The 26,733-nt window shown below is 46.8% G+C and overlaps 1 protein-coding gene across 4 annotated transcripts in view; it reads right to left on the reverse strand.

Annotated features, from left to right (window-relative positions):
* The window catches only part of Hip1 (huntingtin interacting protein 1), a 127,352-nt gene that overhangs the window by 29,683 nt on the left and 70,936 nt on the right, over window positions 1-26,733 (reverse strand). For 3 of the 4 annotated variants that reach the window (XM_027416182.2, XM_027416184.2, XM_027416183.2), the window contains exons 2-11: window positions 21,667-21,730; window positions 18,886-19,028; window positions 17,708-17,764; window positions 15,014-15,094; window positions 12,739-12,815; window positions 11,975-12,036; window positions 8,460-8,600; window positions 4,277-4,334; window positions 631-706; window positions 410-550 (exon numbers count right to left, since the gene is read on the reverse strand). In XM_027416182.2, the coding sequence (XP_027271983.1) occupies window positions 410-550; window positions 631-706; window positions 4,277-4,334; window positions 8,460-8,600; window positions 11,975-12,036; window positions 12,739-12,815; window positions 15,014-15,094; window positions 17,708-17,764; window positions 18,886-19,028; window positions 21,667-21,730 (900 nt within the window). The remainder of the gene's footprint in view (window positions 1-409; window positions 551-630; window positions 707-4,276; window positions 4,335-8,459; window positions 8,601-11,974; window positions 12,037-12,738; window positions 12,816-15,013; window positions 15,095-17,707; window positions 17,765-18,885; window positions 19,029-21,666; window positions 21,731-26,733) is intronic. The other variant, XM_027416185.2, reaches the window with a different exon arrangement.

Genomic DNA, 26,733 nt, shown 5'->3' on the forward strand with positions numbered 1-26,733 from the left:
TTCCTGCTTCCACCTCCCAAGTACTATGATTAGAGTCTCGTGCCACCACTACACATGGCTCCAACAACCTCTATTTTCTTGATTTGGCTGAGACCTATCTAAGGTCACTCCAGGAGCCCAAGTGCAGGGGGCTCAGCCTAATCTTCCACTTTCTTATGAGAAAGAGGACCCAGCTAGGCAATCTGCAAACATGTATAGTTGCACCCATCTTAGATGCAGAGACAAGAGGATGTCGAGAGCCTGGGGATTTGAGACCAGTATGGGCAACATAGTAAAGATGACATGTCTAAACATTAAAGCTGAGCAGACCTTGTCTGAGTAGACACACCCATCCAAGCTAAGAGCCTCTCCTACTGTCTGTTCTTGGGGCAATTGGAAGGGCCAAGTTCCTGTCCCAAGGGTCCTGTACCTGCTGGGCAGCATCCATGTCCATGAGGTCATCCTTCTCCAGGACCGGCTCACTGTCTGGTGACGACACCTCTGCTGGGATCACCACCACAGGACTGATGTGCTCTGACAGGGCTGAGGCTCGGAGGAAGTTGGGTGGATTCTGGAGAAGCAAGACACAACTTTAAGGGATGCTCACCTGCCAGGCCCCGGAGCTGTGCAGAGCCCAACAGATGCACTCACCTCAGGCAGCTGGGGGATCTGAATGAGCCGCTTGAAGTACTGTAGGTTGCTGGAGCGCTGGAACAGATCTTTCAACCTGGGAGTGCATGAGCATCTCAGAGGTCTGGATGTGGTTGGCTGCCCATCCCAGGAACACATGGGACACCTCCCCAGGATTCCCACCCTCTGTCTACCTTATAGGCACAAGCCCTCCAAGGTGCCAGGATTCAATTATGATACCATAGGGCCAGGGAGATGGCTCAGTGGGTAAAGACACTTTGCCATCTAAATAAAGAAGCAAACCTGGTGACTAGAGTTGATTCCTGGAAGCCACATAGAGGTGGAAAGTGAGAACTGACTCTATGTGCACATTCATACCACCATGGCACACACACACCTCACTTTCTATCTCTCTGTGTCTCTATCTCTTTCTGTCTCACGCACACACTAAAATTAAATTTTTAAAATGATATTACAGACTGAGGTCTTTTTTTTGTTTGTTTTTTGAGCCAGGGTTTCTCTGCGTAGTCCTAGCTGTCCTGGCACTCATTCAGTAGACCAGGCTGGCCTTGAACTCACAGAGATCTTCCTGCCTCTGCCTCTCGAGTGCTGGGATTAAAGGTGTGCACCACCACTGCTGGGCCAGACTGAAGTCTTTTACAGTGAGTTCTCAGTCACCAGTGATGAGAAAAGAGTAATTAACACTTCGGATCCTGTTGAAGACTGGACAGCCTCAGACATGGTCAATCTTGATGACAACTCGATGGGACCTAGAATCACCATGGGGACATGCTTCTGGGTGTTGTCCACAGAGCTTTAACTGAGATAGGAAGAACCTCCTTCCCCTACGAATTTGAGTAGCACCATCCCTTTGGGCTGAATAGGGAGAACATGGGCCCTTCCAGAAGGCTCAGTGGGTCAAAGCATTCACTACCAACCCTGATGATCCAAGTTCAGTCTCTGGGGCCCACAGGGTGGAGGGACAGAACTTATGCCCTCAAGTTGTCCTCTGATCTACACATGCACACTGTGTGTGTAGGGAAACTGAAGCAAGCTGAAGTTTCCTGACTGTGGAGGCCCTGGGACCACCTGCCCTAAGCTCCTGCTGCCACGCCTTCCTCGCCATGATGGACGGTGCCCTGAAACTGTGAGCCACCGTAAACAGCTCCTTCCTTAAGTTGCCTTTGTCATGCATTTTGTCACAACAAAGACAAAACTAGAAAACTGCCCAGACTGCCAAACTCATTTCTTTGTGGCTGTGGACTACAGGCAGATTTCTCTTCCTAGGAACAGTTAGTGTGGATGAAAGGGAAGCGATTTTCTCTGCCATCACTTTCACACCATGCTGGACTGTATCCTCAAACTCCCGTAAGCTGCTTTTTTTTTCATGGATTTTGCTACAGAAACTGGGAAAGGAGCATTCTGTTATTCTATTCTACTTTGGCTTCCGTTCTTCTCTATCCTATTCTGTTTCTTCCTCTCCCCTACTTTACCCCAGTCCATCCCACTCCTTTCTTCTAGTCTGCTCCACAGTGCTTAGGGCTTGGGATCCACGGTCTCATGCATGCTATACAGGTATTGTGCTTCTGAACCAAACACCAAGCCCCAGATAGCATCTACCTTCTTGTCAAGCCTCTAACCCGAGTGAAAACTCCAAAGACCAAGAAAGCCAACATCAAGGAGAAGCTGAGGTTCCAGCAGAGAACTTCTGCTTACTCAGCCCCACCAATCAACCCCTCCCCAGGGTCTCAACACAGCCTACGTGGAGACCCCAGGCCTGAAGTGCCCCTGTGACATTCCCACAGCTTTCCCTCAACTCCAGGACAGCAAGGCTTCCAGGGATATTCGCCTCTGTGTGGGAGAGAAAATGAAGCAGCTACTCACAGGAGATGTTTTCATAAGCAAGGGGAAAAAATGGAAGGAAATAAAATGAGCTGACCACACGTTCCCGTCTCTCTGGGTTGGTGCCAACAGTAATAGACGTTAGTGCTTTTGCAAGCTACTGGAATTTCACATTCCAGCAATCCAAGCTCAGGGCCTGTCTCCTAGGATTTACTAAGTCATTCATCATAGGATGTGCGCCAGGCTTCCCCAGTGGAGCGAGAAAACTAGGGAGTTAGTTCACTCTGTGTTTGTCCTTTGACTGATCCCTAGGAAACCAATAAGTGAAGCACCAGCAAGGGATTTAGAAGCCATGGTCAAGGATGAAGATGATAACAGGGCATAAAGATGGCTGCCTCACAGATGAACAATTCACAAGACAAGAAATGCAAAAGGCCAACCGTGATGATTAGTTGGAACTGTCAATTTGATGCAATCTGGAATCAATCTGGAAAAAGTTTCAACAATGGACTGTCTAAATCAAGTTGGTTTGTGGGGGATTGTCTTCATGGTGAACCGATGTGGGATGACCTAGCCCACCGTGGGCGGCACCATTCCCTGGTTTTGGGCCTTTTGAATTGCATAGTAGGGAAAGCTAGCTGAGTAACAAGCACACATGCATTCATTCTGTCTCTGCTCTTGGTTGAGATATGGCTAGATGCCCCAAGTTCCTGCCTTGACTTCCCTGAAACAGAGACTGGAACCTGGAATTCGTCATCAAGTAAACCCTTTTATCCTTAGGTTGCTTCATGTCAGGGTATTTTATCACAACAGACATGAAATTAAGACACCAATATATACATACATGTACACATATGTATATATGATATATATATAGACTCAATATTCTTAGCTACAAAAAATGCAAATTAAAAACTACATTGAGGGCTGGAGAGATGGCTCAGAGGTTAAGAGCACTGACTGGTCTTCCAGAGGCCCTGAGTTCAATTCCCAGCAACCACATGGTGGCTCACAACCATGAGATCCAGTGCTCTCTTCTGGTGTGCAGATATACATGGACGCAGAATGTTGTATACATAATAAATAAATAAAATCTTAAAAAAAACTACATTGAGAGTTTTTCTCTCTGAAGTACGAGTGGCTATCATCAGGAAAAACAACATGAAAAAGAAAGAAAGGAAGGAAGGAAGGAAGGAAGGAAGGGAGAAAGAAAGAAGACAGACAATGGGGGTGGGAACATGAGGAGAGAAGAACTCTAACCCACTGTTGGTGGGTAAAATGGTATAGCCACAGTAGAACTCAGTATGACCTTCCTCAAAAGGCTAGATATACCATATGGTCTGTCTGTAACATGGCTTGGCATATACATGAAGGGATCTAATTCAGCACACTGCAGAGATACCACATACCCAGGTTCACCACGGTACCTTTCACAATAGCCCAAACCCCGTGTCCATCGACAAATGAACGGATAAAAACAATGTGATCTACTTACAGGACAGAGGTTTCATTCAGCCAAGAGAAGGAAGTATAGGGCTGGTGAGATGGCTTAGTGGGTAAAGGAATCTGTCACTAAGCCTGAGACCTGAATTAAATCCTGAGTCTCACCTGGTGGAAGGAGAGACTGCAAACTGTTCTCTGCTCTTCATACATGGGCCAGGGATTCGTGCGCACACATGTGTGATGCGTTCTACCCTGCCTGGCTTTTTTTACCTGAGTGCTGGGATACGAACTCAGGTCATCATGTTTATGCAGTAGGCACTTTAACCTGGCTCCCTAGAGTATGTTTTGATTGGACTTCACTCCCTTCTCTAGAGCCACTTACTTTGTGAACTGCTCCATGAAGCGGTCTCGGTGGCCCTGCAGGGTGTCAGCTGGAAGACCTGGAGGAAATGGGAAGGAGCACCTGAGCACATGGAGACCTGAGGTTTGGTAACTAAGGGAACCCCAGAGGAACACCAGGATGCTCGGCCTCTACATTCTTCCACCTCAGTGTTCTAGGCCGGGCAGGATGGAGCCTGTATCCCCCGGGAAGCAGTGGCATCATCAAACTGCAGGGCTGATGAGAGTGGGTTCACTCTCAGGCGAGGGAGCAGCCTAGGTTTAGGACACGGTTAACTGTGTGACACTGCTCAAGCACTGGCCCAACCCCTAAGGAGCTGCTTCTCTGTAGTCCCTTCACATTGCAGACCATGAGAGGCTGTGTATTTCAACTATGAATTATAACTCAGTTCTCATTTTATTTTATTTTGAGAGGAGGAGGAGGCCTTGCTATATATATATATATATAGCCCAGGCTGGCCCTGAACTAATGTGTCTCCTGCTTTATCCTCCTGTGTGCTGGCATCACAGGCAACCTGACTTGATTTTATTTAGTACCAGTTTTGTCTTTGCATGTGGGTGCCCTTGTGCCCCAGTGCACGCGTGCAGGTCAGAGGATAACCCTGGGGAGTTGGTTCTTTCCTTAAAGATGTGGAAAGACCCACAGCAGCAGCTTTTACTTTAGCTCCCCTTCAGTCGACCTTCCCTCCTTATCTCTCCCCTTTACTCTTTCTGACAGTCAAGCTATGTTACCCAGGCTGGCCTTGAACTCCTGGACTCAAGCAATCCTCCACCCTCAGATTCTCTTGTACCTGCAACAACAAACCATACCACTGTGCTGTGCTTTTTCTTTGTTTATTTGAGACAGGGTCTCACACTGTAGCCCCAACTGTTCTGGAACATACTACATAGCCCAGGCTGGCCTTGAACTTGTGATGAACCTCCTGCTTCTGTGTGCCAACAAGCCTTGTTTTTAATTGTTTTTGAATGCGTGATATAATCACAAAGTTCATGTATAAATTATGATTATTGAAAGTGATGAACATGAGCCAGGCAGATGGAGAGCTGAAGGTCAGCCAGGACTACATATGGAGACCTTGTTTCAAAATACAATCTAAAAAGATACAGTTAGACAGGGGAGAGAAAGAGCACTTAATTTCTACTCCAAAACCCCTCATTCTCAGTTCTACTTGAAAAAAAAAAACAGAAAAAGCCAAATTGAAGAAGAAGGTTCCACTTAAAAAAAATTTGACCAGAACTCAAACCTGTCAAGGTCATCAAAAACAAAGGAAGTCTGACAAGCTGTCACAGCTACTGGGAGTCTAAGAAGAAACAATGACTGAGTGCTGCAGGATCCTGGGTGGGCGCTTGGAAAAGGAAACTGAGTAAAAAGGGCGGGCTTCTGAGTGAAGTTCTGACTTTAGCTGAAAGTGTGTTATAAAGTGCTGGGCGTGGCTCAGTGGTGGAGCCCCTGCCTAGAATCCCCCAGTGAGGGGCTGGGGTGTGGCTCAGTGGTGGAGCCCCTGCCTAGAATCCCCCAGTGAGGGGCTGGGGTGTTACTCATTGGTAGAGCCCCTGCCTAGAATCTACCAGTGAGGGGCTGGGGTGTGGCTCAGCAGGAAAGTGCTTGTCTAGTACACACAAGGTCCTGTGCTCCTTTACTGAACACAAAAAGAGTACCAATAGTTTCACTAACTGACAAACTTCATGCTAATATATTAACAACAGAGGGTTGGAGTTAGTGGCTCATGCCTGTAATCTCCACTATCTAGGAGAGGGACAGATTATGAGGGTTAGTAACTCAAGGTTATCCTGAGCTACATTTCGAGTTCAAGGCCATCCTGATACATACAAAATTCTCTCAAATAAATAAGACAAAAGAAATATATAAATAAAAGTAGGTTCACCTATACTTGGTGTTTTTTATTTAACTATTTTAAAAACCATTTATTTTTGTGCATGAGTATTGGACCTTCATGTACATCTGTGTACCATGTGAGTGCACGGCCCTCAGGAGGCCAGAGAAAATGCTGGATCTCCTACAACTGGACTTATAGATGGTATGAGCCATGATGTGGGCATTGATCCCTGGAAGAACAGTCGTCACTCTTAACTGCTGAGCCCTCCCTCCAACCCCTATCTATATCTACTTATTTTTCCACAAAATTTCACGTAGTCCAAGTTGACCTGGTTCTTCTGCCTCAACCTCCCTAGGGCTGAGACTGCAGGTGTGGGCCATAGGCACCACTTATGCATATGGGGAGGGGATGCAGGGTTTTGCACATGCTAGTCAAGCCCTCTGCCAACAGAATTACACTCTCTGCCTGTAATTGATGTTTCTAAGCAACAGACTCTTCTCCTCTTGGGATTTGGACCACCCACTCTGCTTCCTGTAGGTACTACCTATGGCACCAAGCCTTTCTAATTCTGGAACAGAAAATTGTAGTCACCCTGCGGGGGTGGGTGGGGGGAGACGGACTCCAGATTAATTGGAGTGATGCTATTTCTCTTGTCTAGTCCCAAATAACTAGGTTTGGCTGGAAAGAGAGTTAGGTAGAGCCACTGGCTGCCAAACTGATGAGCTGAGTTTTTGTCTCTGGCACCATATGATGGAAAGAGAGAAATGACTCCTGCAAATTGTCCTCTGACTTCTACAAGTATGCATGAGTACACACACACACACACACACACACACACACACACACACACACACACACCTCAAACAACAAATAAATGAAATAAAATGGTCTTTACTTGTAAGTCAACAGTTATGAAGCATCCCTTGTTTCATAAACTTTTTAAAGTTTAATTTTATTTTTTACCCCTTGAGATAGAGATTTACTATGTCAACTGGAGGGCCTTGGATTCATCATGTAGCCCTGGCTGGTAATAAATTTCCCATTCTCTTCTAGAACCTCCATACTTCTGGGATTCCAGGAATGCATGCTTTACGCATCTAAAATACACCCTGTCCTTTCTGGGCTATGAAACAGTATCCATTCACATCTACAAGTTTTTAGGGTTCCCACCATGCTGTGGCATTCTTTGGGGCCTGGGAATGTGCTCAGGGTTGAGCACTTGCCTAAAATTCCCCAGTGAGGATTTACAGTAGCTTTATCTGGGGAATCGGCATTTAAAGATGGAGATTTTAAACTATACCAGAGACCTATCCAAGCCCAGCAGTAGCCTGATTTTTTATTTTATTTATTTATTTTGGTTTTTTTGAGATAGGGTTTCTCTGTGGCTTTGGAGACTGTCCTGTAACTAGCTCTTGTAGATCAGGCTGGTCTCGAACTCACAGAGATCTACCTGCCTCTGCCTCCTGCATGCTGGGATTAAAGGCGTGTGCTGCCACCACCTCTCAGCAAATTATGCATTTTTCTTAAGGGAGCAGCAGGAATCTGCTGCGGAGCAAGATACAGTCCTCCTTACCTTGAATTAGCTCTGATTTGTTTATTGCTTTATTTAAGAAAGTGTCTCACTACATAAACAAGGCTTGCCTGAAACTTAGTATGTAGCACAGGCTGGCCTTGAACTAGCAGAGATCCTTCTGCCTTTGCCACCAAGCTACTGCGACTATAGGCATGTGCCATCAGGCCCAGCTGTACTTAATTTTTCTTCATTGAGGGGATGAAACTCAGGGTGTTATGCATGCTAGTTAAGATCTCATGCCCCCAGCCCCTCACTGGGGGATTCTAGGCAGGTGCTCGTCCACTGAGCCACACCCCCACCCCTCACTGGGGAATTCTAGCCAAATGCTACAAACCACACCCTCAGCTAGGGAGTTCTCAGCAAGGGTCCTACTGCTAAACTACACCAGCCCCGCAGCTGTTTGTTTTCTATTTCTCCATAAAATTCCATCTATTATGAGGAATTGGCTTGCTGATGGTCCGGAGGTCACCGTATTAGCTCATGCAGGTGTAGGTCAGTTGTACTCTATGTGAGTCTAAGGAGACAGGACTTCTGGTGAATGGTGACATGGTAGAGCTGGAGGTGAACAGACAGAACCCTCCTAAGACACAGGACTGGGAAGGTTGGGAGCTAGACTGGGGTAATCTAAAGCTTGGGTTACTCCCCTCCATTCTCAGAGGACCAGAGCAAAAGGCCGAGGGTACTGAGTGAGCTGCTTGCATGCCCCTGGGAACTGGCTGAGGCTCACGTGAGATGGTCGAGGCTGTGGTACTCACAGGAGTGAAGCTTGAAGAGCAGCTTGACAGTGTAGTCATAGAGGTGACTGCAGTCCAGGATGACCTGGATCAGTGGAGCGAGGCGGCACTGCCCAGCTGTTGTCACTGATACTGAGCGGGACATGTCCAAGGAGTTGAACACTATGGAGGAAGATGGGGAGAGAGGCGACAATGAGGCAGAAATCTCTGCAGTGAAATAGAATCAGGGTGGTGACATATAACCAAGACTTATTCTGTGTGTGTATTCTGTGTTTTTGTGGTACTAAGAATGGAACCCAGGACTTTGTACATGAAAGGCAGTTACCTACTGTGGAATACTCCTTTACATTGTGATTGGTTTAATAAAGAAGCTGGCAGGCCAATAGCTGGACAGGTGGAGGTTAGGAAGGACTGGCATATAAAAAGAATGCTGGGAAGAAGAGGGGAGGAGTTATGAAGACATGCAAGATGAACTTGCTGAGTTGAAAAAAGGCACCACCACATGGAAGAGCACAGACAAGAAATATGGGTTAATTTAAAATGTTAAGAGCTAGTTAGTAACAAGGCTGAGCATTTATTTGGGAACTGGCTGGTGGAACAGAAAAGTTCGACTAAATTCTACTGTTGAGCCACACCCCAGCCCCTCACTGGGGGATTCTAGGCAGGTGTTCTACCCCTGAGCCACACCCCAGCCCCTCACTGGGGATTCTAGGCAGGTGCTCTATTACTAAGTTATATACCCAGCTCCTTGCTGCGGGATTCTAAGCAAGTTCTCTACAGTTAAGATATATGTCCCCAGCCCCTCACTGGAGGATTTTAGCCCAGAGCTCTCTACTCTTGAGCCATGGTCCTAATTCCTCTGGGGTATTTTAGGCAAGTACCCTACCACTGAGCCACACCCCTAATTCCTTATTGGAGGATTCTAGGCAAATGCTATGACCCTGAACTGTACCCCCAGTGATTTCTATAATTTCATGTTGAGACAGGATCTTGCTCTGTAGCGCAGGAAGAACTGAACAGCTCTGCCCTCTCACCTCAGCTCAGGGTGTCATGACCAGGTTGAGAATGATGCTCTACTTTGTGTTGAACCCCCTTAACCTTTGAGACCTGCCCCAAGTCTGAGCGGAAACACTCTACATATTTTCTGTTCTGAAATAGGGTCTCATGTAGCTCCAGGTGGACCTGAACTCAATATGCAGCCAGGGGTGATCTTGAATTTCTGCTCTCCCTGCCTCCATCTTCCCGGTGCTGGAAGAAGTGTGTACCAACATGCATGGTTTATATAGTGTCAGGGATTTGAACCCAGGACTTCATGCATGTTAGGCAAGCACTCTACCACTGTGTACAGCATTTCCCTAAATTTCTTATCCAGGCATCTACCTGCAGTACCTCATTTTATACTCAGCTATAGGATGCCTGACTATAGGCTGCCATCTCACCCGCTGGTCAGGGCTGACTATCTTTCTTATCAGGCTGCCCACTGTCCCTGGGGATTATATGTAATATGCAACACAAGACTTCCTTTTTCTGGTCTGCATAGACCCTGTGTGTTTGGTGGCTTAGAAAGAGAGACATTCTCTCTTTCTCTGTCTCTGCCTCTGTCAGTCTGTCTGTCTGCCTGCCTGCCTGCCTGTCTGTCTGTCTGTCTGTCTGTCTGTCTGTCTGTCTCTCTCTCTCTCTCTCTTTCTCTCTCTCTCTCACACACACACACACCGAGAACCACCCAAATTGAACCACCCTAATTTAAAGGTAGTTTTTTCTTGACAAAATTAAAAGCAGCTGTCACTGCAAAGCAGCCACCAGTGTCACCTGGCTTTCTCAGGATTCTGCTTGACAAGAAATTACGGTCATTTCCATCTCCTTCCAGGAATGCACCTTGACCCCAGCAGCAGCTACAGCAGTGACTATAGCTAAGTGTGTCAGCCTGGCCGGGCCTCTAGACACTCTTGTGTGAAGCACTGTGGTTATGATCGCCTATGGTCTGATGAGACCAGTGAGGAGTTCAAGAGCACCTGCACTGTGCCTTTCAGCTTTGTGGGTAAGCATGTATGTGTGCATGTGCCTGTGTGTGTGCAGGTGTGGGCTGGTACAAATGGAGGCCACAGGGCAACCTCAGGTGTCCTCAGTTGCTTCCATTCTATTTTACTGGGCTTTTTTGAGACTGTTTCTCTTGTCTTCATGTTGTAGATCAGGCTGGCCTCGAACTCACAGTGATCCACCTAACACTATGCCTGGCTTTTTAAAAAAAAAAACAAAAACAAGAAAACAATGTTATTAAGGCTCTAGATGTAGCTCAGTAGTTTAGAGAGCATACTGCTCTTTCAGAGGACTCAAGTTCAGTTCCCAGCACCCACATAAGGCAGGGTGGCTTACAACTATCTGTAACTCTAGCTCCAGGGGAATCTGATGCCCTATTTTGGCCTCTGCAAACAACTGCACTCATGTGTACATACCACAACACAGACCTACATGCATACATGATTTAAAAAAATCTGTGAGTACGCTAGGCAAGCACTCTACTGTAATGAGCCATATCCCAAGCTCAAGACAAGACTCCTCTATTGTGGAATATTTAACTATGCAAAAATGTTTTGCATTTGTTTAACTAAGTAAAGATGTGTTGCATTTGTTTATATTGTGGACTGTTTGTTTAACGATGTAAAGATGTGTTGCTGTTTTACCTTAACTGCTTAAGGCACCTGGTAGTCTAATAAAAAGGTGAATGGCCAATAGTGAGGGAGGAGGTAGAGGTAGAACTTCTGGGCAGGGAGAGTAAGTAGGAGGAGGAATTATGCTCTAGAGAAGGAAAGGAGACATCAGGGGCCAGCTAGACAAGACACAGAGGAAGCAGGAAAGGAGGACATACAAAATGAATGAAAGGTAGAAAGACCCGAGGCAAAATATATAGGAAAAGAAACAGGTTAAATTAAAAGATCTAGTGGAACAAACCTATGCTAAGGCCAAGCATTAATTAATAATAAGTCTCCATGTCTTTATTTGGGAACTGGTTGGCAGCCCAAAGAAAAATCTGATTACACTCCCCTTCTGAGCAGAAAGCATGCCTGTGTACAGGCTCAGCAACAATCAGACAGGAATGGCTGGAATCATGGCCACCATCCAACAGCTGTCAGAAAGGTCACAATAGCCTCTGGGAGCTTGGTGACCAAGAGGGAGGGAGGCTCCTTGGGAGGGACAGAGCAACTGGTCTCCCTATTTGATATGAAATAACTGACTTCAAAACTATGTGAAGAGAGAGAACAGAGGCTGATATGACAGCTCTGCTTCATTGCCTTCTGCTAAGCAGTGGTAACAAAAGAGGGCTCAGCCTGCCGGACATGGTGGTACAAGTCTGTAATCCCAACGCTCAGATGGCTGAGGTGGGACTGCTGTGAGTTTCAGGATAGCCTATGCCATAGAGACTTTGTGTTTAACAAAACAAAAAGGCCAACAAGCAAAGGGACTGAGCCAGCTGAACCACACTGATCAGGCTGGGAATCCAGTGACTAAGTCACATGACAGTGTAGGAAGAGACTCACCAGTCTGGAAGAGGTTCAGTTCGCACTCCAGGTAATCAAACATCTCCACTGTGAGCTGAAAACTGACACAAGAAGAAACAGAAATCAAAGTCCATAGGCCGGATCCCCCCTCAAAGCCTCAACCCAATGCCAAAGATGAAATCCATGACCTTGTACATGCTAAGCAAGCATGATACTGCTAAACCATGGCCCCAGCATGTCATTGATGGATTCCAGGCAGGTGCTCTACCATTGGGGAGCCATGTCCCCAGCCCCTCACTACTGGGTCACAGCCTTGCCCTCGCTCAGAGTCTAGGCAAGTGCTCTAATGCTGAGCCACACTCCCAGCCAGCAGAGCCAGGTTTTCACACCACCCCCATGCTCTGTCCTGCTTCCCCAACCCTGAGGATTCCCGTGTGAGCACAGCTGCGTTCTTGCCTGTTTAGTCATACACCCCAGCTTCCTCCCAAGTTTCTATTATGAAAGGTATTTAAAGACTAAACCTCTCAAGGTTCCACAGGAGAAAAGAGAGACGACGATGCTGGGTCTGGGTTTAGGATGTGGAGACTAAGACAGAGAAACCATGTTGAAATATGTCTGGGTAGGATTCCAGGTGGATACAGTGCTAGCAGCAAGTGGTCCTGATGCCAAGCCACCCAGGGGACTTACTCCTCACCCCAGCCCATCTCCTACCACTGGGGCTTCCCACCATTTCCAGGAGCAAAAACCAAAATCACAAAGGCTTACTTCCCTACTGGGTCAGGAGCACGAGGACGGCCACTTACAAATTGTTAACATCACTTTCTCCAGCCTCATCCAGCTGTCGGTCACTCATCTGGAGGTTGCCCGGGAACCTGGGATTCTGGAAGGGAATTTGGGTGAAGGAAGACAGAATGAAGCACTGGAGGGCTGAGGATGCAGCTAAGTGGGTGGAGTGTTTTTCTGACGATACCACTCAGTGGTACAGTGCTTGTTTGAGGACACAGCTTACAGATGGAGAGAGGAGACACAGCTGCTTATATAAATCATGTGTAGCAGGTCCTATGTCAACAACACCTTTGAGGGAGGCAGGATCAGTCTACATGACCTCACAAACAGACCCCTTAATGGCTCCCACTGTTCACTACCCATCATCAGAGCTGAAGGTCCCTGTCTTGCAACACGAGTCCTGGAGCACTCTCTAAGCATGACCTCGTGAGGTGCAATGAGACCCAGCATGTGCGCATGCTCCCCTGCCAATCATCTGGAATCCCTGGGTAGCAGACACTCACTTCTCATTCAATCTCCCCAGCCTTGGCCATTTACCAAAGCTGCTACTGTGAGCTCATGGGAGTCCAGAAGAGACAGGCCCATGTTCTCAAGTGTTTCATTTGTTTGTTTTAAGGCATGGCTGCTGTGGAACAATCTTTGTACACTGTAAATATGTACTACTCTCATTGGTTAATAAAGAGCTGACTGGCTTATAGCTGGCCAGGAAGAGATTGGGCAGGAGAGCCAGACTAGGAGGATATTGGGAAGAAGGGAGGAGTCTCAGGAGTTGTCAGCCAGACACAGAGGAAGCAGGACATGTACAAGATGAGGTAACAAGCCATGAGCCATGTGGTAAAACTTAGATAAGAGATATGGATTAATTTAAGTTGTAAGAGCTAGTTAGTAATAAGCCTGAGCTATTGGCTTAGCATTTATAATTAATACTGAGTCTCCGTGTTGGTACTGGTGGGCGGGAAAGAAAAGTCCATTGACATAGGGTTCCAAGAAGCCCAGGTTGACCTGAAACTCACTATGTAGCTAAGGACAACTTTGAACTGCTGATCCTCCTGCCTCCACCTCCTGAGTGCTGGGATTAGACATGTGCACACTATACTAGGTTTAGATAGTGCTGGGGATGAATACCAAGGCTTCATGCAGGCTAGGTAAGCACTCTGTTCATTTAGCTACATCTCCTCCTGGATTCAAGTGATCCCCCTGCTTCAGCTGCTGGAGTAGCCCAAATACCAGAAGACATGGAAACAGATAGTAGAAAGATAGGTGGCCATTACATCAAGAGCTTCTAAATTCCAGAGTGAATACTTTGGCATGAAGCCAGAACAAGGTGAGAGTCCACTTATTTTTGATTTATCACATGTTATTTATTTTTGGCTTGTTTTGACCTAAATTTGATGCCTGGAGCTACATGGCAGAAAGGGAGAATAAACTATTTTTTCCCCCCGAGTACTTTAAAATGTACCCTTTAATCTTCCAAATGACTTTTTAAAAAGATGTATCTCTAATTTATCTGAGTGTTTTTCCTGCATGTATGTATGCACACCATGGTGCCCAGAGTGTAGAAAAGGAACCTGGATCCCCTAGAACTGCTGTGACAGATAGCTGTGAACTGCAATGTGGGTGCTGGGAATTGAACCCCATCCCCTTTGAAAAAATAGCCTGTGCTTTTAACCTCTGAGCTATTTTTCCAGCCCTGAAAGAACTGTCTCTTCTAAGTTGTCCTCTGATGCCACCTTCCCCCCTGAAATAAATAAAAATACAATGTAAAATGCAAGGCCAAGATGGGGCTGGATTGGTGGCTCAGCAGTTGACAACGTTGGCTGTTCTTACACAGGAGGTAGGTTAAGTTCCCAGAACCCCCATGGATGCTCACAACTGTCTATAACTCTACATTCAGAGGATCTGCCACCCTCTCCTGGCCTCCGTGGGCACTGCATGCGTGTGGTGCACATACCTATACACATATTATAAACTACAAACAAATCTTAAAATATGTACATAAGTAAATGTTTGCCATTTTCCTCAGGAAACACCACCCACTGGATGATTGTCGTTAGCCTACTTGTGAAATGCTGAACAGAATGACCCCATGACATAGGTCAACAGTCAAAAGGTCACCCTGGGATCACTGATCACTTTGGTCTATCTATTGGTTTCCCCTTTCAGAGTTGGGCCATAGCACCCTGGCTTCTTGAGGTCCCAGACTGTTCCCTAAAGTGTTAATAAAGACTAAGGAGGGTCTGGAAGAAGCACTGGGGAAAGGAGTGGGAGCCATGGAGAACGGCAGATGCTCACTTTGGTGTGGTACTCCATCCTTGTTCTCAGCAGGTTGAGGTAGATGCTGCACAGCTGTCCATACCCCTCACTCAGGTGGCCCTTTGTGGAAGAAGAGAGGAAGCTACATCAGTATCAAGGCAGGGCTTTCTCTTAATTCTCTTTCTTGGGCTGCTGGTTGCTCAGTGGGTGAGGACTCTTGCTGCCAGGCCCGACATGAGTCAATCCCTGGGACCCACATGGAAAGAGAGGACTGACTACCACAGGCAAGGTGTTGTCTTTATGATGGTTACATCACTCGTGTATAACTCCGCCCATCCCAACACATAATAAATACAGTTTTAAAAGGTGGCGCTGAGCCAGGTGGTGGTGGCTCACGCCTTTAATCCCATCACTCAGGAGGGAGAGGCAGCTTGGGGCCAGCCTGCTCTACAGTGAATTCCAGGACAGCCAGGACTGTTATACAGAGAAACTGTCTTGAAAAACAAAACAAAAAAACCCAAACAAACAAACAAAAAAAGATGAGGCAGAAAGATTGCTCAAAGGATAAAGGAATTTGCCGCCGAGCCTGATGACCTCAGGGTACCACCTAATAGAAGAGAAACACTGATTCCTGTAGCCATGCTTGCTGGCATGCTTGTATCTCCCCCCCCCCCCGCCACACACACAATCTAAAAAAGTAAATACTATAAAGAGTGGTCACCCCCAGCACTGCCATATGGAAAAAATCCTTGAGAATATTCAATTTCGATTTTCTCCACCCAATCCTGTGATGAAGAGAAGTAAAATCCAGTGCTGGAAGGAGACCCAGCAGACACTCCCCATGGGACTTTCCCAGAATTCACAAGCTTCCAGCTGAAAGCTTAATTGAGAGCAATCTCTATGGAGGCAAACACAGGTTCTCTCTGGAGGGACCTGTCTTTGTTACTGACTTCAAAGATTGTGTGTTCCCAGGAAAACTGAGTAGCTCGGGGGTGGGGGTGGGGGGCACAAAAGGAAAAATCCTAAAATTCACCAGAAATGCCAGATGGCCAAACAGATCTCTAAGGACAGATGGGATTATAAGAAGCATGGGTCTCATTAATATAGCTAAAATATTTGCAAGGCATAAGATATCTTGTAAAGGGGGCTGGAGGGATGGCTCAACAGTCAAGAGTGTATGTGGTTCTTTCAGAGGACCTGAGTTCAGTTCCTGGCTCCCAAATGCCTGAAACTCCAGCTCCATCGAATGTACACAGACGAATAAAAATAAAATATTTTTTAAAAAGCTATTGTACAGGAATTCCAGCACCCACCAGGGAGGCTCAGGCAGGAGGATACTATAATTGAAGACTAGCCTGGGTTACAAAGTGAGACCCACAATGAATCCATAAGAAAGCAAGGGATAAGATAAAAATAATTTAAAAAAACAAAAAAGGTCTGGGGAGATAGCTCTGTTGTTAAGTAACTGTTGAGCAAGACTGGGGGCCTGAGTGGCATCTTCAGCACTCACAGTACACGTTTGCAGTTCCAGAGCTGGGGAGGCAGAGATGAGAAGATCCCCAGGGCTTGCCAAACAACCAGCTTAACCTAACTGGTGAGCCAAGGTTCAGTGAGCGCCTGTCTCAAAAAATGAGGATGGCTTGGTGTAGTGTGATAGTTTAAGCCTTTAATCTCAGCACTTGGGAGGCGGAGGATAGAGGATCTCAGTGAATTCAAGGCCAGCCTGGGCTACGTGGTGAGTTCTAGGACAGCCAGGACTACATAGAGAGAGACCCTGCTTCAAAATAAACTAAAGACAAACAAAAATAAAAAAAAAAAAAAAAACCAACAAGGTGGACAGCTCCTAAGGAGCAATGCCCATGGCCGACTGTGTGTGTGTATCTTCCCACACAAATGCATATACTCTCACCTTCCCACTGCATGCCTATAATCCCAGTACTCAGGAGGCTAAAGCAGGAAGACTACAAGCTCCAGGCTAGCCTGGACTATGTATGGAGAGCTCAAACAAACAAATAATAAATATTTATTTTTTTTACCTTATATTATTATGTGTTAGGTGCTTTGTGTGCATATAGGTCTGTGAACTACATGTTTGCATCTTTGAGGAGGCCAGAAGAGGTCACTGGATCCCTAGAGTTATGGGTGGTAGTAAGCCACCATGTAGATGCTGGGAATTGAACCTCTGGTCCTCTGGAAGAGCAGCTAGTGTTCTTAACTGCTGAGCCATCTCTCCAGCCCCAAAACAAAGAATTAAAAGTGCAATTTATTGTGACCACAAAGGACATAAATACAATGTCAAGTCCCTATGCGGGATCCTAATTCCATAATATGGAATTCATATCCCCAGGCTAGCTCTGGGGACTTGGAATTCACCTGGAGCAAGACAATTTAATGTGAGGATACCCGAGTTCGCCCCTAAGACCCACAGAAGAAACTAACCAATCAAGAGTTGGGCTGGCTGGTAATGCATTTTAGATGGTAGAGTGATTGCTTTCCACAGCTCTGGATAAACTGGACTTGGCCATGCACACCTGCAATCCCAGCACACAGGAAGGGGAGCTAGGAGGGTCATGAGTTCTAGGTCAACCTTCGCTACATAGTGAATTTGAGGCTAGCCTGGGTTCCGTGAGATGCTGTCTGAACCAAACCAAACCAAAAGGCAGGAGGTAATTTGTTATATCCCTTCTCTGGGAATGAGGAGTAGGAGGTCCCCGGGTGCATCTCCAAACTCACCCACATCCTGCTCATGTCGCTTAATTCATTTTTGTATCTCAGAGAGTCTTTTAGCACCTAGAAAAGAAGGGAAGAACCATGAGAGGAGACACGGGTGGTCAGAGAACAGTCTACCTGGTCCCGGGGTGGGGAAGAGACCCATCAGAAGGGATGTACCCACCTCCTATGGGAAATCAAAGATGAGAGGTGTGGCAACACAACACAGACATTGTGTGTATGTGTGTGTGTGTGTGTGTTCTGTGTGCATACATGTGTCTGTGTGTGCATGCACACGCACGCAGGTGTCATAGCATACACGTGGAGATCAGTGGACTACTTTCAGCAATCAGTTCTCTCCTCCCATCTTAGACTCCTGGGATTATCTTACTGGCGTGACAATCACTTTTGATAGGGGACAGGAGAGATAATGGGGCACTTCCATATTCTATACTATAGACACTCGTACTCCATACTGTTGAAAGTAATCAGTACATACACACTGTTACTGGCTTCAAACAGACAGGGTTTGAGTGTGACACTGCCTCTTGGCCCAGGTGCCTCTGGAGCAGGTTGACACCAGCAGACATTAACTTGACTAAGTATTTCAATAAACATTTGAGCCCAGACACCCATGAGGAAGAGTGCAATACAATGCAAGGGGCACAAATATCGGAAGTGAGATTTTTTTTTTTTTTTGATCAGAAATATGGCTGATCACCTGACCAAAGGGGCAAAGCTGAACCATGAAATGATTGACAGCCTTTGTCTCCGCCCCCTTCTCACTGTATAATCCCCTAGCTTAAGATGAGCTAGAGGACATGGTCTTCTCCAGTTGCTGGCTCTCTGAATAAAATAGTTTTAATGATCCAATTCTGGGAGCTGTAGAGATGGCTCTGCAGTTAAGGGTGTTTTGCAGCTGCTTCAGAGAGAACCCAAGTTTGTTTCCCAGCACCCATACCTGGTGGCTCACAATATCCTGCAATTCCAGCTCCAGGGGAATCTGATACCCTCTTTTGGCCTCATCAGGCACCTGGACACACATGGCACACACTCACATAGACACACACACACACACACACACACACACACACACACACACACACACACAACACACACACACAGCCAGCAGGAACGGAAATCAGTTTCACTTTCCCAGCATGAGCCACTGACTGCCCCTGCAGCCCAGGGCAGGGACTCACGTTTGGATGTCCGTCTCGGAGGAGTTTGTGGAAGACGTGGCAGAACTTCCAGCATAGCATGGCATTGCTGGACAGAGGCAGTCGGTTGACCACAGACCAAAATGTCTGCGCCCCTTTCTCATGGTGGGTGCCCAGGATGCACGGTGAGGGGAGTTAGGGAAAGCGGGGGCTGATGGGTGGTGCTGAAAGGAGGGTGGGCACTGCTCACCTCTGAGACTCCACACAGTTCTGCTGACAGGAGGGTGGGCACTGCTCACCTCTGAGACTCCACACAGTTCTGAGTGTTTGCCCTGGCAGTTTGGAGGCTGAGCATACTAAAATACCTTGCTCTCTATTTTACAAGTTTCCCCTAAAAGGAATTGTCTTTAAAATTTACACTTAAATTTATTTATGTATTATTATGTGCCACATAGGTACATGTGTAGAAGTTGGAGGGTAGTTTGTTGGAGTCAGTTCTAGATGGGGTCTTGAGGATTGAACTCAGGTCCTCAGGCTTGATGGCAAGTTTCCCTACTGCCCTCTCATCTGTCTTTCTGAGGCTGGGTCAACATTTAAGTAGCCCAGGTTGTCCTGGAATTAGTATGTTAGTAGAGGATGACCTTGAACTTCTGATCCTCCTATCTCTACTTCAGACTTCTGGGATTACAGGGGTGCAGGACCACACCTGGCTTATGTGATGCTGAGGCTGGGGGCTTTGTGCATTTTAGGCAAGCACCCACATAGCTGAGCCACTCCCAGCTCCCTGCCCTCTTTGGTAGAATGAGATAGAGTCTCACTCTGTAGCCCAGGCTGGCCTCCAACTCATGGCAGTCACTCTGTTCCATCCTCCCAGACAAGTGCAGCTCTGGGCCAGGGGTGGTCTTGGCTAGTCTCTGTGTGTAGGCAGAATCCTATGTGCACTGTGACTGGTTAATAAAGAAGCTGACAGGCCAATAGCTGGACAGGATAACTGGGAAGAATGGTGGAATCAGAGAAGAACAGAGAGAGAGACACAGAAACAAGATGAATGTGCCATGTTGAAAGAAGGTACTGCCACATGGCAAACAGTATTAAGAAATGTGGTTAATATAAAATATAGGAGTTAGCTACTAACAAGCCCAAGCTTTCAGCTGAGCATTTTTAATTAAAATTGTCTCTGTGTAAGTTATTTGGGAACTGGCAGGCGAGAAAGAAAAGCCTGTCTATGTCTGGGAGATGTAGAGTAGGACTGTTGGGATCATGGCAACCATCTTTATTTTTAAAAAAAAAAATATGTACATCGATGCTTTGCCTGCATATATGTCTGTGTGAGGGTGTTGGATCCTCTGGAATAAGAGTTACAGACAGTTGTGAGCTGACATGTGGGTGCTGGGAATTGAACCATTGTCATTTGGAAGAGCAGTCGGTGTTCTTAACCCCAGAGCCATCTCTCCAGCTCACTACCACCACCTTAACACGTGGATTTTCTCTTTCACTTTGGGTTGGCTTGTGATTAAGGTCACGTGCATGCCATGCCTGTGTGAGTGGGGCACAGTACATGTGTGGATGTTGGGGACAACCATGAAGACAGGCTTCCTTCGCCCACTGTGGATTCTGAGAACCGGACTTGGGATGTCAATTCTTGACCAGCTTTGGCCTGCTAAGCCAGCTCAGGAGGCTCGTATACGTTATTACAGTGAGGAGTAGGAGCTGTGCATGCTGGCACACAGGTTCAATCCCAGCGGGATTTTCAGGCAAGAGAATCCCAACCTTGAGGCCAACTTGAGGACACAATGAGGCCCTGTCTCAAAACCACCACCATCAAGAACCATCAATAAACAAGTAGAGGCTGGAGAGACGGCTCAGCAGTTCTTCTAAGATATGTTTAAAGCAAAACACCTTTATGCATAATAAATAAACAGGCAAATAAAAACTTTAACTATAGCCCAGCTGGTGAAGAATTTGCCTAGTGTGCATGAAGCCCTGATTTTCACTCTGGTACTGCATAAAAACCAAGCATGGTGGTACATGCCTATAATCCCAGAACCCCAGAAGTCAGGAGTTCAAGGTTACCCTCAGCTACACAGTGAATCTGAGGCCAGCTTGGGCTACATGAGACCCTGTCAAAGAATAAATTTAACCAGATAACATAAATGAAAAAAAGAAATAAAAAGGAAAGGACATGACTGGTCCTGGGTTTCGGCATCAGATGATAGAAAGACAGACAGACAAACAGGAGAGGACATGACTGTTCCTAGGTATGGTGGAGGAAAAAACTTATTGTAGATAACAGGGAGAGCATAGCCAGAGGCAGGGACATAAGCAAACTGAGCTGGACCATGGTGGGTAGGGGTAGAATCAGACCAAGATCAGGAGGGTGAAGAATCTATGACCTGAAAAGGCCAGGTAACTAAAAGGGTTGGATTATACAGGGAAGGGTGGCTGGAGAGTTGCCAGCCAGTAGAACTGTGTACCAGGTAGGGACTAAGGGATACAGGGAGAACCTGGTGGCCACTTTGGTATGCTAATGGACACCTCAGTTAGTCATTTGTCCTGGGTTTGAGACTTAACTAACTAAATACATACAAAGAGCCTGGGCTGGATGGCCTCCTGTGTCCCTTGGGCCTTGCCAGGCTGGGGTTTCTAGGATGAGTGCTCTCTGGGTCTGTAGTGAGACTGGAAGTGGCTTCTGCCTGCAGGCTCCTGTCCCAGGCAAGGGTTACTTTTCATGTTGCCAAGCAAGAAGCCTCTTCCTGACCTCAGTTCCCACTATTTGACCCCCTTCCAGGGCCAGCCTCCCAAGGATTGCATCCAAAAGGATATTCCTGGCATGTTTTTCCTTCACGGCCACTTCCTGCGTATTAATGGCCTTATTGACGCTGACAGTCTGCAGAAACAAGACGGGGGAAGGGAAGGGGATGAAATAAATAAGCCTCTGAGAGCCGCTGAGACCCTCCCAGCCTCCCACCCCTTCTTCCTCCTCCCCCTCCTCCAATGACCCTTGGGGTTTCTGACTGCCCTGAGGCCATCCAGGGCCCTCTAGATCCTCTACGGGTACCCAGATTGTGGGAGGAGGGGCATTGGTGGGTAGCACTCCCAGACCAGCTGTCCCAGGCTGTCCCAAGGGAGCAGGCTTTGCTGCCTGGCATTGGCTGTGCCCAGCTGCTGTACCCGCCTGCTACTCGCTGGCTTGGCACAACAGCATGGTAATTAAGGGGCCACACAAAGGAAGGCTTTTTCATCCCCAGGGAAACATTATTCCTCAGAGTACAAGAGGAAGAGATGCTGATGTCAGGGAGCCACTGCGGCCTGAGACCAGCCAGCCAGCCAGCCAGCCAGCCATCCAGCCATCCCTCTGCCACTTCTAAACCTTCCCACTGAGGACTGGCAAGAGGGCTCAATGGGGAAAGGTGCTTACCCAGCAAGCCTGACAATCACAGTGCCAGTCTCAGGACCCCCATGGAGACGGAAAGGGAGATCCCAATCCACAAACTTGTTCCCTGACCTTCACACAAGAGCTGCAGCATTTACACACACCCCCCCCCCCCATAATAAACAAAACAAAACTTCCATGGGTTTTCCGGGCCCTCCATCCACTCTTGGTCATTTTCCAACTCAAGGGCAAATCCCTTTTCTCTCCTTAATTACACGGAAAACACAAAATTGTTCCTTTCTTGTTGTTTTCAAAATCATGACTCTCATGCTAATCTCAACAAAGTCCACAGAAAATAATGTGCACAAATGTTAATGGTATCATGTAGCCTATTTTGTTGTTGAAAATTTTTTAAAGGTTTATTATTTTTAAAAATTATGTGAATGTGTGTGTCTGACTGTGGGTACGTGTACATGAGTGTAGGCACTGGAAGAGGCCAGGGGCATTAGAGCTACAGTTGTGAGCTGATGTGGGCACTGGGAACTGAACTCCAGTATTCTGCAAAACCACTCTGTGCTCTTGACCCCTGAGCCACCATCTAAGCCTCAGTTGTTATTTTTTCTCAAAAGTTATTGATTTATTTATATTGTGGGAGTGGGGGAGGATGCGGGCCTGCCAAGGTGCATACATGTAGGTCAGAGTCAACTGTGGGAGTTGATTCTGTCCTTCTCACCCTGTGTGACCCAGGGTTCAAACTCCAATCCCAGGCTCAGTGGCAAGCACCTCCAGCCACTGGGACAAGTGCTGACTCCATTTATCTGTCTATTTTGAAGCAAAGTTTCACTAAATGGCCTAAAACTTTTCACCCTCCTGCCTCAGCCTTCTGGTTGCTGGGATTTCTTCCTTTTAAAAATATTACTCCGGCCCCAGGCAGTGGTGGCACACGCCTTTAATCCCAGCACTTGGGAGGTGGAGGCAGAAAAATCTCTGAGTTTGAGGCCATCCTGGTCTACAGAGCGAGCTCCAGGGCAGCCAGAGCTGCTACACAGAGAAGCCCTGTCCTGAAAACCAAAATGAATGAACAGATAGATAGATAGATAGATAGATAGATAGATAGATAGATAGATAGATAGATAGATAGATAGATAGAATTACTGGGGAGGGGTGCAGGGGCATGGGAAGAGAAGGCTTATCAGTTAAGAGCACCTGCTGCTCTTCTTGTAGAGGACCCAAGTTCAGTTCCCAGAACTTACATCAGGGAGCTCACACCCTCCTCTAGTTGGACTCTGAATTCACACACACACACACACACACACACACACACACACACACACACACACACACAGAGACACTGTACTAAAGGGCATAAGTCTGCTATGATAATTCTTTTATTTAAAAATTTTGTATGTATATGGGTGCCCTGCCAACACACACACACACACACACACACACACGTATGTCTGTGCACCTGTGCATGCAATGCCTGAGAAGGCCAGAAGGGCACATTTAGATCCCTTGAAATGGAGTTATAGACAGTTGTGTGTCACTATGAGGGTGCTGGGAATTGAACCAGGGTCCTCTAGCAGAGCAGTTACTGCTTTGAACCATGAACCACCTCTCCACCCCCAACATAAGGCTTTCACGTACCCTTTTCCCTATACTTGGTTTTCTTATTGGAAAATATTTTGACATTCTCCAAGCAGAATGCAAAACTACTTTGTCTCTTTCTCTTTTCCTTTGGTACCTGGGGTTGAACTAGGGCCATGCACATGTTAGGCAAGTGGTCCACCACTGAGCCACAGCCACAGCCCTCTCTGTTTTGCTTTTAGATTTTGGAGGCAAAGTCTTACTAAATTGGAAGACCTTGAACGAACTCTGTAACCTAGACTGCTAATCTAAGACCCCCCTCCCCCATCCAGCCCTGCCTCAGCTTTGTAGAGTAGATGGGATTACAGGCATGTACCACCAGGTCTAGCTCCACATATTCACATTAACTGATGTATGTGTGTGTGTGTGTGTGTGTGTGTATGTATGTGTGTGTGTGTGTGTGTGTATGTATTTGGGTTTATCCACCCAGGATTTCTCAGTGTAGTTCTGTAGACCAGGCTGACCACAAACTCACATAAATCCATCTGCCTCTGCTTCCCGAATGCTGGGATTAAAGGCGTGCACCACCACCACCACCACCACCACTCAGCTGATGTTTTTAAGGGACAGGTTTCCAGGAGTGAGAATATGAAGTAAAAATATTTTGTTTGGAGCCGAAAAGGAGGCTCAGTGGATAAGAGCACTTGCTGTTCTTACAGAGGACCCAAGTTCAATTCCCAGCACCACATGGTGTCTTACAATCATCTGTAACTCTAGTTCCAAGGGATCTGATGGCCTCTTCTGTCTCTGGTTGTACCAAGCACATACACAACACACAGACATACAGGCAGACAAAACATCCATATGCGTAAATTTTTTTTGTAAGTTTTGCTTTTCTAAATTCTTTTTTAAACCTTTGATTATGGAAGCATTCAAACATATATAAATACATCCTGGACTGGCCTGCCTCAAACTTAGTACATAGCTAAGAATGAATTTGAACTTCTGATCCTCCTGCCTTTACCTTCTGAGTGTCTCCAGTCCTGCTTTAGAATGGTGCTGGGACCCAGACTTCAAGAATGCTAGACACATACTCTAATAACTGCTATAGCCCAGCACATTACAACTTCACTTTCAAAAGCCGGAAATGAAGTGGTACCTAGTGGCTTATCTTGAAGTAGAGGCGGGAGGATCTCTTGATCTTCAGAGCCATCCTCAGCTCCCTAGGGCCCTCAAAAGGCCAGCATGGGCTACATGGGATCTTACCTCAAAACAAATAAACTTAAAAAAAAAAAAGTGTGATGGTTGAGGGCTTCTTCTTGCAGCTACAACCTGGGGATCTTCTACTTGGCTTACTACCAGCCACTCACCCCTCGTCCCCTGGATTATTCTGAAGCAAATAGACTCTAGATCACTTTACCCATCAATCATCTCTCTGGGTGACTGTGAGGAAGACTGACAAGGTTAAAGCTAGATGAGGTCCACACTCTGTGGACAGTAGTTGTAAGGAAAATGTCACTCATACGGGGGACCCACAAAAGGCAGAGGCTTGCTGCAAATGAGGTAGTTTTCTTTAGTGCTGTATTTAAGGGGACACCGCCTCCCTGCACAATTGATAAAGACCTGGTCTAGCACTGGGTTTGGGGAAGAAGTCAGGTTTTAATGCTTTTCTCATTCCTGCGACAAAATATTTAACAAAAGCAACACGAGGCAGAAAAGGTAGATTGTGGCTCACAGTCTAAGGATGCACAGTCCATCACCATGAGGAAGGCGTGGCAGCTGGAGTGTGGGGCAGCTGGTCACAGGGCATCCACAGTTAGAAGCAGAGAGAGATGGATGTTGGTGCTCAGCTCACTCCACTCCCCACCCTACCCCCATAGTCCCCTGCCACTCCCAGACAGGGTTTCTCTATGTAGCCCTGTCCAAGAACTTGCTCTGTAGACCCAGCTGGTCTCAAAATCACATAGATCTGCCTGCCTCTGCCTCCCAAGTGCTGGGATTAAAGGCGTGTGCCGCTCACTTATTTTTCAGTCCGATAGGAAGGTGCACCTCACATTAGAGTGGGTTCTCCATCTAAACTAACTCAATCCAGAAAGTTCCCTCATAGACAGGTACAAGAGTTTGTCTCCCTTGACTAGATCCTGCCAAGTTGACAATAGATATTAACTACCGAGCCAGCAAGATGACTCAGTGGGTTAGACCTGCACAGGAGAGAAACAACTCCCATAAATTGTTCTCTGACCCTCACACATGCACACATGGACTTCACTCCCACCGCGCACACACAATAAATAAATGTAAAATAAAAATATTAACCATCATAAGTTGGGGCACTTCTAGGGCCCCCGACCTAGCTGTTACCCCACATCCTCTCCTGTAGCTGGGGGTGCTCACAAAAGCTCCTTCAGCGTTGCTGGTGTAACTGGCTTATTCCAGCAATATTGACCAGTGTGGAGGTGCCTATGAATCAGAGACCCCACCATGGCTCTTGGCTATAGCTCAGCCCCTGCAACTAACACCCTCTCAGGACTCTGAGGCACAAGGCAGGCCTGCACTTCAACATTCTCAAGTTTTGGGTTTTGTTGAGACAGAATCTCATTTATTCCAAGCTGGCCTTGAATTCACTATGTAGCAGAGAATGACCTTCAAATTTTGGCTTTTCTGCCTTCATCTCCTGAGTGCTGGGATTACAAGTGTGCGCTATTGTGCCCTGTTTATTTGGTGCTAGAGCTGGAACCCACAGCCTCACACATACTAGGCAAGTGATCCACCAACTGAGTTATATCCCCAGTTCCCCTCCCCCCAGTTTTGAGATAAGAACTCACTAGTCCAACTCAAGTCTCCTTAGGATAACAGATATGTACCACTGTGTCTGGCTCATACTGGGTTCTTTAAAGTAAGCTGGCTGTGGCCCTGCTTGGAGGTGCTGG

This window comes from Cricetulus griseus, chromosome 4, assembly GCF_003668045.3.
Source record: "Cricetulus griseus strain 17A/GY chromosome 4, alternate assembly CriGri-PICRH-1.0, whole genome shotgun sequence".
NCBI classification, from domain to species: domain Eukaryota; kingdom Metazoa; phylum Chordata; class Mammalia; order Rodentia; family Cricetidae; genus Cricetulus; species Cricetulus griseus.